Source organism: Balaenoptera ricei, chromosome 15 (assembly GCF_028023285.1).
Source record: "Balaenoptera ricei isolate mBalRic1 chromosome 15, mBalRic1.hap2, whole genome shotgun sequence".
Lineage (NCBI taxonomy): Eukaryota > Metazoa > Chordata > Mammalia > Artiodactyla > Balaenopteridae > Balaenoptera > Balaenoptera ricei.
The window spans coordinates 14344633-14358095 of NC_082653.1; the positions used below are offsets into that span (position 1 = coordinate 14344633).

Genomic DNA, 13463 nt, shown 5'->3' on the forward strand with positions numbered 1-13463 from the left:
ACAGCGTCAGGTGCATAGGCGAAATCCAGAGTCTTTTCCCTTACGCTGCAGGATGTCAGGAGGCAGGAGACCCTGGGAGGCTGGGGCAGACCCCTGCTTTCGTAGGCGGCGGGATCAGAGAGCGGGGATTAGTTAATGATCAGCCCCAAGACCTAAAACGGGTAATTCCAGTGCAAAGAGAGATGTTCTCTTTCATACAGTTTCTGTGCTCTGTCCTGGTGGCAGGAGGTAAGGACAGGAGTGGAGGGAGTGGAGGGAGTGGAGACTCTGCTTATGGTCCAGGATAGGGGCGAGGAGGCTCCTGGAGGTTTAAGTCCCTGAGGGACACCCAGAGCAACAACTATAAGGATGATGTGAGCTACCATTTCCTGAAGACCCACCCTATGCCAGATACTGTGCTAAATTTTTCATACCCATTAGCTCATTTAATCTTCATAACAGTACTATGAAGTAGCTGACACCCATTTTGCAGATGAAGAGACTGAGGGTCAGAGAGGCAAAATGTTTTGCCCAAAGCAACATGGTGAGTTAGTTGCTGAGCTTTGTCTGAATCTGGAATCTGTGCTTACAAGCCAGAACAAGATAGAGCCTGGGGCAGGGCAGGGCTCACTGGACAAGACCCTGGGGATCCTCAGCCTTGGAGGGCAACCCTGCTCCTTCTCTTCAGTTCTTTTACACACTCTGCTCCTTGCACTGCCTGGGGGACCAGGGCCACATGGGTGGTGGCTTCTCCTTCTACATGCATGTTCTCATTAGATCCTCCACTTCAGCCCTGCAAGGGTGGCCCTATCATCATGCCCATTCTACAGAGGAGGAAACTGATGCACAGAGTGGTGAAGTATTTGCCCAAAGTCCCTCAGCCAGTAAGGGGCCCACTTGGCTTTTGAATCTAAACTCTACCACTCTTTCCCCCTCCTTTTTTCTGCCCAAAGGAGGCTAGGTTGCCACCCATGCCTTTCCTTTAGGAATGCCCAAGATGCTGTCATTCCAAAAGCAATCTTGTAAGCTGAATTAAGCATTGCCCTCCTCTTCCCTCTTCATTCATGAGACTGGGAGAGGGGACCTCTTCCTGAGGCTCTTCTCTCATCTATAAAATGAGGACAAAACCACCCATTTCGTACATATCATTGTGAGGCTTACATGAGAAATGAGAGCCTGGCACATAGACATGGTTAATACGTGGCAGTTATACAATTGCTGTTACATAAAAACCAGTATAAGAGTTCCAGGAATTGGAAAGAGTGGGTAATAAGACCCTACACCTTGATTCAGGTTGAAGTTTCCTATGACTGCTAGTTGAGAAGGATTTGTTTATTACCCGTCTCCTCCATGGACTCCAAGTTCCATGGGAGCTTGTGTCAGTCTTTCTCATTGCTGTGAACTATAGTATTGTTCACCTAGAACACTGTTTGGCACGTAGTAGATAATCAATAAGTGTGTGAAATAAATAAATAAACAAACCAGTTACTGAACTGTTCTACGCCTGTTTCCTCATATATAAAATGGGGATATTAATCCTTACCACCCAGGTAGTTGTGAGAACTAAGTAAATTAATGGATGTAAAACTGCCCATCCTGGGGACCTTTGACTTTCCCTGGGGTGCTGTTTACCTAATCTGATACAAGAACTCTTTCCTGAGAGCCTTCTGTGTGCCAAACTTCAAGAACATTTCAGTCATACCGGGGAGGTTCGATTAGAGTTAGCTGTTCCAGGTCAGAGCCAGGTGGGTGCCTTTGGAGGTGGGGTGAGATTCAAGGGGTGGGGAATCAGTAGTCCTGGGAACAAGCCCGACTCTGCCATTAACCCAGTGGGTCATCTTGATCCCACCCTTCCCCCATGTCTCCGGGCCTCAGTTTCCCGAGGTGTAAAGAGGAAGGTAACAACCCCTGCCCAGCTCTCTCAGTCTGTTCTGAGGCTGCTGTAAGATTACAAATGTGAAAGTTCTAAGTTCTCCCACCTGATATAAACTCAGGGATTGTTATTATTTGAATAAGATCTTACATAAGCACCAAGCTCCTAACCAGCCGGCGATTTCTGGACCCAGGGAAGTCAGAACCTTTGGAGACTTTGGCCTGTTTTCGTGTGGTCACTTGGGTCACCGTGGTCACAGGAAGTACAGGGATGACCCGGGATAAATGGTTAAGAGTAGCCGAGCTGCTAGGGGCTGAGTAGCACCTTGGTTTTCCAAGTTTTTTTCAACTTCATCTTCATTGGTTTTATCATCATCATTAGAAAAAAAAAATGCCTGGTATCAAATTTTTTCACATTACTAATTTGCATAAAGAAAAAGTGAAACTCCCTCCTTCCTAATCTTAATTGCTACAGATAACTACTGTTCATAGCCGTGTGTGTATGAATAGCTTCCTCTGCCTCGTCTGTAGCACGTACAGTTTTGTATCGGGGCTCTCCAACTCCGATGCTGGCAGCAACCAGCTTCCATGGCTGAGAAAAGCGGCCAGGTGAGGACTGTGGCAAACTGGTGAGCACTCACCCCCTCTAAGGTCATGGGCAGCCACTGGAGGCTTCAGTTCCCCATCTCTAACTTCAGGGGAGTCTTCTCAACCCTGCCTGCCCAAAAGAATGACCTACAGAGCTTTAAAAAATACTGAGTCCCCAGAGCCTCTAAACCAGAACCTCCAGGGTGGGACCTGGGCATTCTCAGCAAATTCTAATGTTCATCCAGGGCTGAGGAAGGTGGCCTATCGTTATACCCGAGATGCTGGTGAGCTCTGCGGACATCTGATGCTGCGTGACAGCCATTCCCAACCCGGGTGAGAAGGGTACAGGGAGAGCTAGAGATGGGTGGGGGGTAGGGAGTCACTGGGTCAGGATTCTTCCTGTCTGGCCATCCCCTGGGGAGCGACTTTGCCCACCAGCATCAGTGTCCTATTAACAGCCCTTCACTTCCTGCTTCAGTGCCCCGGCCTCCGGCCTCGTGTGTTGCATGTGGACATGTGTTCCCATCACGGGAGCCCTGAAGCCCTTGTCCCCGTGGCCCAGGGTGAGCTGATCTGAATTTAGCCTTCAGACCCCTGCTGGTGGTCACCAGCCTCAGGCACAGTAAAAATGACCCAGTCAACCACCATGGAATCCTGCTCCCTCGTGGTACCAGCAGGAAAAGAACAGCCCAGAGTGGAGAAGGGCAGGGACTTCCCCAAGCCCCCTGGTGAGACAGGGAAAGAACTGAGGCTGGAGTCTAGACCCTTCCACCCAGTCTACATGGCCAAAGCCCCCCAGGAATACATCTGTAGTTAAACAGGTTGAGTTTGTCATCGTTGCTGCAGTGAGGGAGAGCACACACCACGGGCAACTACAGTCAACTCACAAGGTGCTAGAAAGCACCTCTCATAGGATTTGGGCTTTGGTTGGGTCATTTGGGCTGGGGCTGGGGGCTAAGGAAGCAGGGTTTGCTCTAGATTGGGTGCTGTCAGAGACTGGGGACAATTCTGTGATTAGGCAAGAAGTAACCATTTATTTAGCAAGAGAAGTGGAAGCTTGATATTTTGTGGGTGGCAAGTGGCTTTGCACTTAAACGAGGTTAGGAGGTGTCCTTGCTCTGGCTCATTTTATCAGTCTCAGAGTGACTTTGTCTGAAGTCGGTGATGTGTAAGATTATTTAGGTCCAACAAGAGAATGATGTGTCGTATCTGGGTCAGACCAGTTCCAGACTTCAGGGACCACTCTTACATTCTTTCTTAATAGTAACCCACATTTTCTAAATCCCCACTAGCGCTCAGATTCCTGTTAAATTTTTAAAATCAGAGGCTGGCAAACTTGGGCCCACCAAATCTAGCCTGCTGCCTGTTTTTCATGCAGCCTGTGAGCTAAGCATAGTTTTTATGTTTTTAAATGGTTGGATAAATCAAAAGAAGAAGAATATTTTGTGACATGTGAAGATTATATGAAATTCAGTTTCAGTATCCAAAAGTAAATGTTTAGTCACACTTACTCATTTCTGTATTGTCTACGGCTGCTTTCATGATATCATGGCAGATTTGAGTGGTTACAACAGAGATCATATGGCTTTTCATATTTACTACTGGCCTTTTACAGAAGAAGTTTGCTAATCCCTACTTTAAATGCCGTTTTAGTTGTTCAGGTTGCTATGACAAAAATACCAGAGACTGGGTATTTATTTCTCCCAGTTCTGGAGGCTGCGAAGTGCAAGATCAAGGTGCCAGCAGATCCGGTGTCTGTTGAGGGCCTTTTTCTGGTTTGTAGACAGCCGTCTTCTCACTGTGTCCTCACATGGTGGAAAAGGCAAGGGAGCTCTGTGGGGTCTCTTTTATAAGGGCACTAATCCCATTCATGAGGGCTCCTCCCTTATGACCTAATCACCTCCCCAAAACTCCACCTGTTAATACCATCACACTGGGGATTAGGTTTCAACATATGAATTTGGGGGGTGATGAAAACATTCTGTCTATAGCAAATAAGTCAACTCTTTAATCCTCTTGATAACCCTAGGGGAATTATTACTTCCATTTTATGAATTAAAGATGTTCAAGGAGATCAGGGGATTTATCTAAGCCAGAGTTTCTTAACTTTGGCACTATTTGACATTTTAGGTAGGATAATTCTTTCTTGTGGGGGCTGACTTATGTCCTGTAAGATTTAGCAGCATCCCTGACCTCTGACCACTAGATACCAGTAGCACCCCAACTCCCCCCATCCCAGTCGCAACAACCAAAAATGTCTCCAGACATTGTCCAATGTCCCCTGGAGGCAGAATCGACCCCAGGTGGGAACCACACTGATCTAAGGTCGCAAAGCAAGTAATGGAGTTAGGACTTGAACCCTGAACCCATGTGTTCAGCTACCAGTCACACTTCCAATGCCCTGGGATGGATTCTTTTGCTCTTGGTGATGGTTTCAGCTGCAGAAACTTTTAATCCCTTCAGTTGTCTCCACGACACTCCAAGGCTCCCGAGGGAGACTGACCTATAAAGCAAGGGCTTCTTTAAAAATGAAGTCAGATCCTGTCCTGACTCTCCTCTGCTCAAACACTCCCCTGGCTCCACTCCCATCTGGCTCAGAGGAGAAGCTAAAGTCCTTACTGTGAGCCCCAAGACCTCTGTGTGATCCACACCACTTCCTGCCACCTCACCCCTGCCACTTCTCCCACCTCTCCTCCTCCTTCATGCCCCTCCAGCCCCACTGATATCCTTCCTGCTTCCCAACACACCAGACACACTCTCACCTCAGGGCCTTTGCACTTGCTGTTCCTGTTGCCCCCACCCCTCTTCCCACAACTCTTCAGATGATTGGCTCCTTTGTATCCTTGAGGTCTCAGCTCAAGTGCCATCAGCTCATATGTCTTCTCTGTTGACCTGATCACAATAGTCCACGTGCTCCTCCTCCCCACACTGCAGCCACTTTCCATCACATTGCCCAGTTTCATTTCCTCTGTCACTTTCATCACATCTTGAAGTTTTCTTTATTTGGTTATTGTCTGTCTCCCTTTCTAGAATATAACTTTCATGGGAGCAAGGACACTGTCCTATATTATTCACCGTGTACCCCAAGCTCATAGTCAATAGTACACAGTAGGTGCTCAATAAATGCTTTTTGAACGTATGGCAGACTGGGGTCACCCATCCCATTGCTGATCCATTACCACTCAGAGCTAGTCTTTCCCAAACATCCCTTTGACAATGACAGCTCAGGTTAGCCTAGGCTTGAGTTATGGGTTGTCAAGCAGCCTTGCAGCTAACTCCCTGCCCACGAGCCTGAAGCCCTCTCCAAAAAGGGATGGGTGGGACAGGAGGATGGAATTTTGAGTATCTTTTTTTTTTTTTTTTTTTGGATCCAATGACTAGTATAGGCCAGGACCTGAGGAAGCACTCTTGATTGGCTGCACAAGAATGGGACACTCCTGTCCCATTTACTACATCACACTAAAGACATCGTGTTCTTTCCTCCTAGCTGCTGTGCGGAAAAACGGCCTGCATACTGTGCCCACGGAGATGCAATTTATTGCCGGCACAGAAGAGTGAGTTCCTGGTGAAATTCACAGAGGAGCCAGTGCTTGATCCAAGGAGATGATGAACAAGAATTCAGTACTCCAAGCAATCCTCCGCCTACCCCCCAATTTTTCTCCAAATGACCTAATGCCCAAGTTTCCACCATTTATAGCTTTGGCTCCAGCCTCCTTGAAAAAAGCAAATGTGGGAAGGACAGGGGAGCACATTAAATCCCTAAAGGTCTGCTGAGGTGCAGGGTCTGGAAGGAGGGACCAGAAGAGCAGGAGGCACAAGCCACACGACAGTCGTGGAGGAGAGGGTGTACCAGGCCAAGCGGCTCCAAAGACAAAAATGTCCTGAGACACCCTTCGCACTTGTGTGACTTAGGAAGTATCTTGACATTGACAGCACATTTAGTCTTTGGTGTCTTTTGTATATGGCAGCGTGGATAAGATCTGGGTGCTTCGAACCATGCAGACCTGGCTTTGAAGCCTGGCTTTGCCGCTTACCGGCTCTGTGATTTGGACAAGTCACTTAACCTCTCTGAACCTCAGTTAGTTTCACTTACCAACTGGACACGATATCAGAACCCACCTTATAGGGCTGTTTTGATATTAAATGAGAACATGTAGCTAAAGCAGGTTTCTGGGCCTTCCGTGCACAGATGGTAATGCTTGTTATTAATGGCACTGTTATCTCGATTTAATGGTGATGAAACAAACAGCAGGAAGTAAAGTGACTTGCTCAAGGCATTGCTGGACATCAGTCAGGTCTGTTTCATTCATTCAACAAATATTTATAGAGAGCTTACGATGAGCCAGGTACTGTCAGGGATACAGCAACAAACAGAAAAAAAACCCTGCTCTTGCGGAGAAACAAATACACAAGTAAAATCCATAGTGTGTCAGAAGGTTGGTGAGTGCTATGCAGGAGAACAAAGCAGGAAAGCAGGCTAGGGATGGGGTTGGGGGAAAGGGCAGTTTTTAAATGGGTGGTCAGGGAAGGCCTCACTAAGAAGGTCATTCTTGGGCAAACGGCTGTGGGAGGTGAAGGATCTGTGGGAAGAGGGTTCTCAGCAGAAGGACCAGCAGGTGCAAAAGTCCTGAGAGTTCAAAGCAGCCAGGAAGCCAGCGTGGCTGGAGGTGGGGGTCAGAGAGATTCCTTGTGTAGCAGGAAGACAATGGTAGAGGGACAGAGCATGTGGGACCTCATCGGCCATTGATGTGGCTTTGACTTTGAATGAGATGGGAGCTGGTGGAGGGTTCTAGCAGAGGAGGGACATGATTTTACATGAGTTCACCTTATCCCATGGCCTGCGCTCCTTCCTGGCACCTTGTTTGGGGGCTTTGGGTCCAGCTTTGAGATATGGGTTCTATAGTTGGCCCAGCTACTCACTACCATGCAACCTGGGAACCACCTGCCCATGCAGAGCTTGTGCTGAGTCTTTTGGAAAAGAGCTGACCCCCACTCTCTGGAACTCCCTGTCCACTGGATGCAGTCCCCAGCCCCACTCCGGGCCTCCGTTTCCCATCCAAACGAGGAAGGGAGTGAATGAGACAAGCCTGAGGGCCCTTTCCCTCTCTCATTCTCCTGTGAGGCTCAGTCTGGTTGGAGCCCCAGGTCTGAGGGAGGCCACATGTTCCTGACCAGGCCTCGCACCCTGAAAAGTCAGGCCAAGGCATCTGTCTCCAGCTGCTTCCAGCCGTTGTCTTCCTTTCAGACCCAGATCGCATCCCCACTGCCCTCTGGAGAAGGGGCCCCTCATGTTAGTAATTAAGGCCTGAAGATATTTGAACTATCTTTCATTCTTTCAAAGAAATTGATTTGTTACGCAGGGACAATTCTTAGTTTTATTCACTTATAAACATTTTATAATTGCACAAGTAAAAAGAAAAAAACTCTTAAACAAAAAGAAAAATGTACTCAGTATCTCACTCCCAAAGATAGATTAGAACAGTTAGGTAAATACTATTCTAGACTGTTTCTTGATATCTCTCTATATACATAAGTGCATTTCTTTATTTAAAAAAATTGATCACGCTACATATGCCACTTTATAACGCATCACCTCACTTAATGGAGTGTAGTGGACATCTTTTCACCTCAATAGATTTGTGTCAACATCATTATCTTTTAATCATATAATTAACAATTCTTAATTTTATTTTTTCCCCAAACTCCTCAACTGTACCAGGAAAATAACCCAGATAATACAAATAAAAAGTAAAAGAGGAAAAAAATCCATAATTCCGTCCCCAAGAAAGGCACCAAAACAACTTTGTGTATACCATTCTAGACTTTTCTTAATATTCTTATATTCATGAAATATGTGCATATTTTTAAAATAAAAAAACTAAGTAGTGCTGTTACCTACCTTTTCACTTTATATAATGGACATCTTTCATTTTAATAAACACCCATCTAAATCACCATTTTTAATAGCTGCATTGGTATTCCATCCAGAAAGAGGATCATCTTTTTTAGCCAATCCCTTTTTGATGGATATTTAGGTTGTTTTCCATTTAAATTATATTTAATACCAATTATTACTTTAGGACAACTTCTTAGAGTAGAACACTTAAGCTGAAGGGTTGCACATTTTTAGAGGTTTTTGGAGCCTGTGCCAATTGCCTTCTAGAAAGTTCACTTAGCTCTCCCGTCCTGGGCAGTGTGTTTCCCCATAAGGCCAGGAATTCTGAGTGTCTTCTGAATGGCTTCTCTTTGGGTTTGTTTAAAGCAAAGACTGTCCTGAGGAGGCGGAGGCTCCAACGGATCTCCAGGCTAACTCCAAGAAGGAGGAGGAATATCGCAGGAACATCTGGAAGGGCTTCCTCATCTCCATCCCCTACTCGGCCAGCATCGGGGGCACCGCCACCCTCACGGGCACGGCCCCCAACCTCATCCTGCTTGGCCAGCTCAAGAGGTAAAAGCCAGTGCCCCCCCCCTCCCCAGCACTGGGGTTTCTTCTCCTTCTACTCTTCTCCTCCTCCTTCATCCAACATTCAGGAGTGTCTGTTGAATGTCTTCTATTGGCCAGGCTCTGGGGACCCAGCGATGCACAAACCCCAACAAAGTCCTTACTCTGGGACACTTCCATTCTGGTGGGAGAGACAAGCAATACAGGAAAAAGCAAAAGAATATATAATATGTTGGTGTGACGAGTTATGAAATAAAGCAGGATAATGGAGTAGAGGTGACAGGAGTGATGCTGTTTCATGTAGATTGGTCATGGATGTGTGATCTCTCTCATATGGTGACGTTTGAGCAGAGACCTAGAAGTGAGGGGGTGAACTTTGTGGACACAGGAGGGAAGAGCATCCCAGACGGAGGGAATAGCTTGTTCAAAGGTGGAACTGTCCTGGGGAACAGCACGAAGACCAGCCAGGCTGGGGTTCAGAAGGGGATAAGGTAAGAAGAGCCCAGACTAAGGGAACAATTGTAAGGATGCAGCTCTTCCTAAAAGTGAGATGGGGAGTCAGAGGAGAGCTGAGAGCCGAGGGGTGACACGATATGACATCTGCTTCTAAAACCAACCCCGGTGGGAGGTGTTGGTGTGTGGCTGTGATGTGCCGTGAGAAGCTTTGCAACCAGCCACACGGGCCAGCAGTGGAGTGGATTCTGCCAAGAAGTGAAATCTCCCCATCGCTGAAACTGTTCAAGCAGAGGCTGGGTGGCCATCCGTCAGGGCGTGAGAATCAGAGAAGGATTCGACAAGATGGCTTGTCGTTGATTCCATTATTCCAAACCTCTGAGTCTGAAGATTTAAAAAATCCTTAGAATCCTTCAAGATTCTAAGTATCTTCAGATTCCAGGATTCTGAGAGGTGGGGTTTCTAAGATTTCATTGCAGTGGAGATGCATTTACTCTTATGAATGTAAGCATTTGACAAACAATCAGCAACAAAATTATTTGGTATTCAACATGGCCACATGTGCTGGCCAGCTTCTTTATCTGGTATTCAACCAAAGAATCAAGGACTTACTGGGATGATGGAGGGAAAGCTGGTTGGGTTGGTCTTCCTGAGAGTGGGCTTGGTGTACATAAATCAGTACTATACTTGTGGGTAGTCAAAGTTATTTTCATGAGAAAACTTAAGTACGCCCATGTCTTACGTCATGAACCAATTTTAAAACCTTAACCCTGCACCGTATTCTCAGGTTCTCAAATCCTTTGATTTTAAGAGTATGATGAAAAACAGTGATTCTCAGCCATGGGTGCATTTTAGAGTCTCCAGGGAAGGTGAAAATAATATGCTTGGATCTCGGTTGCAGAGATTCTGATTCAGGAGGTATGGGATGGGGGCCAGGTATTTCCCCAATTGATTTCAGCCCACTGCAAACCTTCGGTGTCTTTTCATCTCCATTCTTTGAGCAAGACTTGGCTGTGAGACTGGAAAACCAGAAGCCAAGATGGTCCTGCTTCAGATGTAGGGACGATCTGGGCTGACCCTTTAGTCTCCTCCATTATCAGGAAGCGCCAGCAAAGGGGCAGTTGACTGGGAGGACAAAGCAGAGTGTTGGGTATTAGTTCTTGCTGGAGCACATCCCCAGGGCTGGACAGGAAAGACGTGGGCTCTGGGGGCCTCAGGGGCTGTTCCTGATTTGGGGGTTGGGGAGAATGAGAGGGCATTTGCTATCAGAGGGTTTTTAGGCTGCCTGTCTGCTCTGATGTGAGCAAGGCTTTGTTCCAACTTGAAAAGAAATTAGGGGGAAAATGCTGGAGCTGTAAGTAAAAGTATCAAACATGAAGGATTTTGAGTAAAGTGCATGCACATTACATGCAAATCATATATAACATGTAATTGCACAAGCTAGGACCTTCTGGTCAGGAAGGAGAGTATTTGAAAGGAATATGGGGTTAACGAGGGGTTCTGAATCCCCATCGGGGAACCTGGGGAGACAGGGAAATGGCTGCCCTGAATGTTCTCCTTGGCCTTTGCTCCCCAAATACATTTTATTAGTTTATTCTGATCATGCACGATATAGACACATTATAGAACACTCAGAAAATACAGAAAACAAAATTTGAACGACGTTCAATCCCACTGGTAATACTGAGCATACTTCCTTTAGTTTTCCTCTGTAAGTATATGTGCATCCATCGGCGTGGCTGACCCCGGCGGGCTCTCACCTCCCTCTTTTCTCCAGTTTCTTCCCACAGTGCGACGTGGTGAATTTCGGCTCCTGGTTCATCTTCGCCTTCCCTCTCATGCTGATGTTCCTGTTGGTGGGCTGGCTCTGGATCTCCTTCCTGTATGGAGGGATAACCCTGAGGTACCCAGGTGTTTCAGCTGAGCTTTGCGGCGGGATGAACCGTGCTCAGTAGCGAGTGGCCTTCCTAAGTCATTACAGTTTCATGTCAGATGTGGTGCCTGTAGTCCTCCTCGCCTCCCAGGGATGTGGGGGTTACAGGTGGTGTGGGAACTCGCCTGCTAAGCCCAGGCCCTCAGTGAATGTCGCTCACCATCAATAATTACTAATAGTATTGTTACTTAAGTAAGGTACACACATATCAGAGGAGAAGATGTGTAGCGTTTCCCATTTCACGGGGCCTCAGTACAGGAGAGAGTCTGGGGGGTCATGAGGACAAGGTATCAAATAACATTGACTCAGACAGTGAGAAAAATATTCCTTTATCGACTCATGTAGAATCGATCTGCTTATGTTGGGGAGAAAGTCTCAGTAGGGTGAGGAAAAACTTTAACTCTCTAACCTTTCCAAATTAGCCTTTTAAAAAAGAAAGAGCCAACCTCAGGCCCAGAGACTAGAGCCAGCAGTGGTATCTAGCCACTTTGCTTTGCTTTCATGTCTTTATTTTCGTGGGTACTTTCTATGTATGACAAGTGATTCTTGTTTTCTACGTACGGGAGCGATAGAAAGTTTTCCATTTAAATACATTTCTTTAATTAAAATGCTGAGTCTAGTTGGAGGAAAATATTAAGGAAACATGAGCCCTGTGGTATGTGACTATAGGAACATTTGTGGAAGTAGGTTATGAATGCCTGGAGTTTGGGGAATACTAAAATAGGAGCTGCAGCTCAGGGCTGGGGTAGCAGGCATGTCATAAAGTCATTCTCTGACTCAGTCCCCTCACCTCTCTGGACCTTAATTTTTCTCATCTGTAAAATGGGACCAGTAAGAGCTACTCTGGATCAAAGAGATGTGAAAACACCTTGAGAATAGAAAGGCTCTGATCGTGGTGTTCCTTGATCCCTCAGAGCAGAAACTCAGGGTTCAAAGCCCAGCTTAGCCGAGAGAAGCAAGCCCAGACATTGGACTCAGATAAACCAGAGTTCACATCATGGTTCTGCATGACCTTGAGCAACTCTGTCACCTCCCTGAGCCTTTACTTCTTTAATTTCTTCACTTGTAGATGGGGGATAATAATGAGCTACAGCTAAAATAAAGTCTAAATGAGGGAGAGTGCGAAAACTGCCCAGTGCTGAGCCTGAAACAGAGCCCCTTTCTCCTGTCTGCCTGTTCCTTGGACATCTGCAATACTTGGTCTCGGAGGAGGCTGTGATGAAGAAAATGCAGGTGGAGGGAAGCCCAGTGAGAGAGGTGTTTCTGGGTGGGTAGCAGGAAAGGTTCCGGCCAATCCCATGACATCGCCTTCCCTCAGCAAGTGTCCACCGAGCATCTGCTACGTGCCTGATGCTGTCACAGGTGCTGAGGATGCAGCCCCTGGGCAAGGCTGAGGCGTTCCTGCCCTTGGGGAGCTTGCAGTCCAGGTCGGGGGAGACAGACAGTGAACAGCTAATCAAAGCAGAGATACCAGTCATGATTAGTGCTGGGAGGGAAATGGTTGGTGAGATCTGAGGGTGCACGCTAGAGGGCTCTCACCTTACTGGGAGGGCAGGAGAGCTTCCTTGGGAAAGTGCGTTTTGAGCAGGAATAGGAAGAGTGAATAGATTAACTCAGTAAAGGGAGAGAAGGAGATAGGGGTGATGAAGAGCATTCCGGGCAGATAGAACAATGAGTGCAAAGGCCCCCAGGCCAGAGGTAGCAAGGGGTCTTCTGGAAATGAAAAAAGTTAAAGGGACTGAGTTCAGGGTGTGAGGGAGATTTGTGGGCGATGAGGCAAAATGACCAACTGGGCATGATTTTACCTCCCCCCACCTCACCCCGACCCAGGGACTTTTGGCAACATCTGGAGACATTTTGGTTGTCACAGCCGAAGAAGTACTACTGGGGTCCATGCGGTAGAGGCCAGAGATGCTGCGAAACATTCTACGATATACAAGTCAACCCCCTAAACCAAAGAATTATCCCACCCCACAACAAAGAATGATCCTGCCCCAATATTGTCAAGAGCTCCAAGACTGAGAAACCCTGGGTTAGATCACTGAGGGCCTTGTGGGACATGGATCTTCATAAAAAAGAACTGTTGTGAGTTTTTTAAAAAGCATTTATTTGTTTAATTTGGATAAGCAACACATACACACGGTTCAAAAATCAAAAACAATACGAAGAGGTATGCAGTGAGAATTCTTCCCAACC

At 46.8% G+C, this 13463-nt stretch overlaps 1 protein-coding gene across 4 annotated transcripts in view; it reads left to right on the top strand.

Moving 5' to 3' along the window:
• SLC13A3 (solute carrier family 13 member 3) overlaps window positions 1–13463 on the top strand; it is a 77933-nt gene that overhangs the window by 36335 nt on the left and 28135 nt on the right. For 2 of the 4 annotated variants that reach the window (XM_059896857.1, XM_059896859.1), the window contains exons 4-6: window positions 5927–5993; window positions 8702–8887; window positions 11112–11237. In XM_059896857.1, coding sequence (XP_059752840.1) covers window positions 5927–5993; window positions 8702–8887; window positions 11112–11237 — 379 coding nt within the window. The remainder of the gene's footprint in view (window positions 1–5926; window positions 5994–8701; window positions 8888–11111; window positions 11238–13463) is intronic. The other 2 variants (XM_059896858.1, XM_059896860.1) reach the window with 1 other exon arrangement.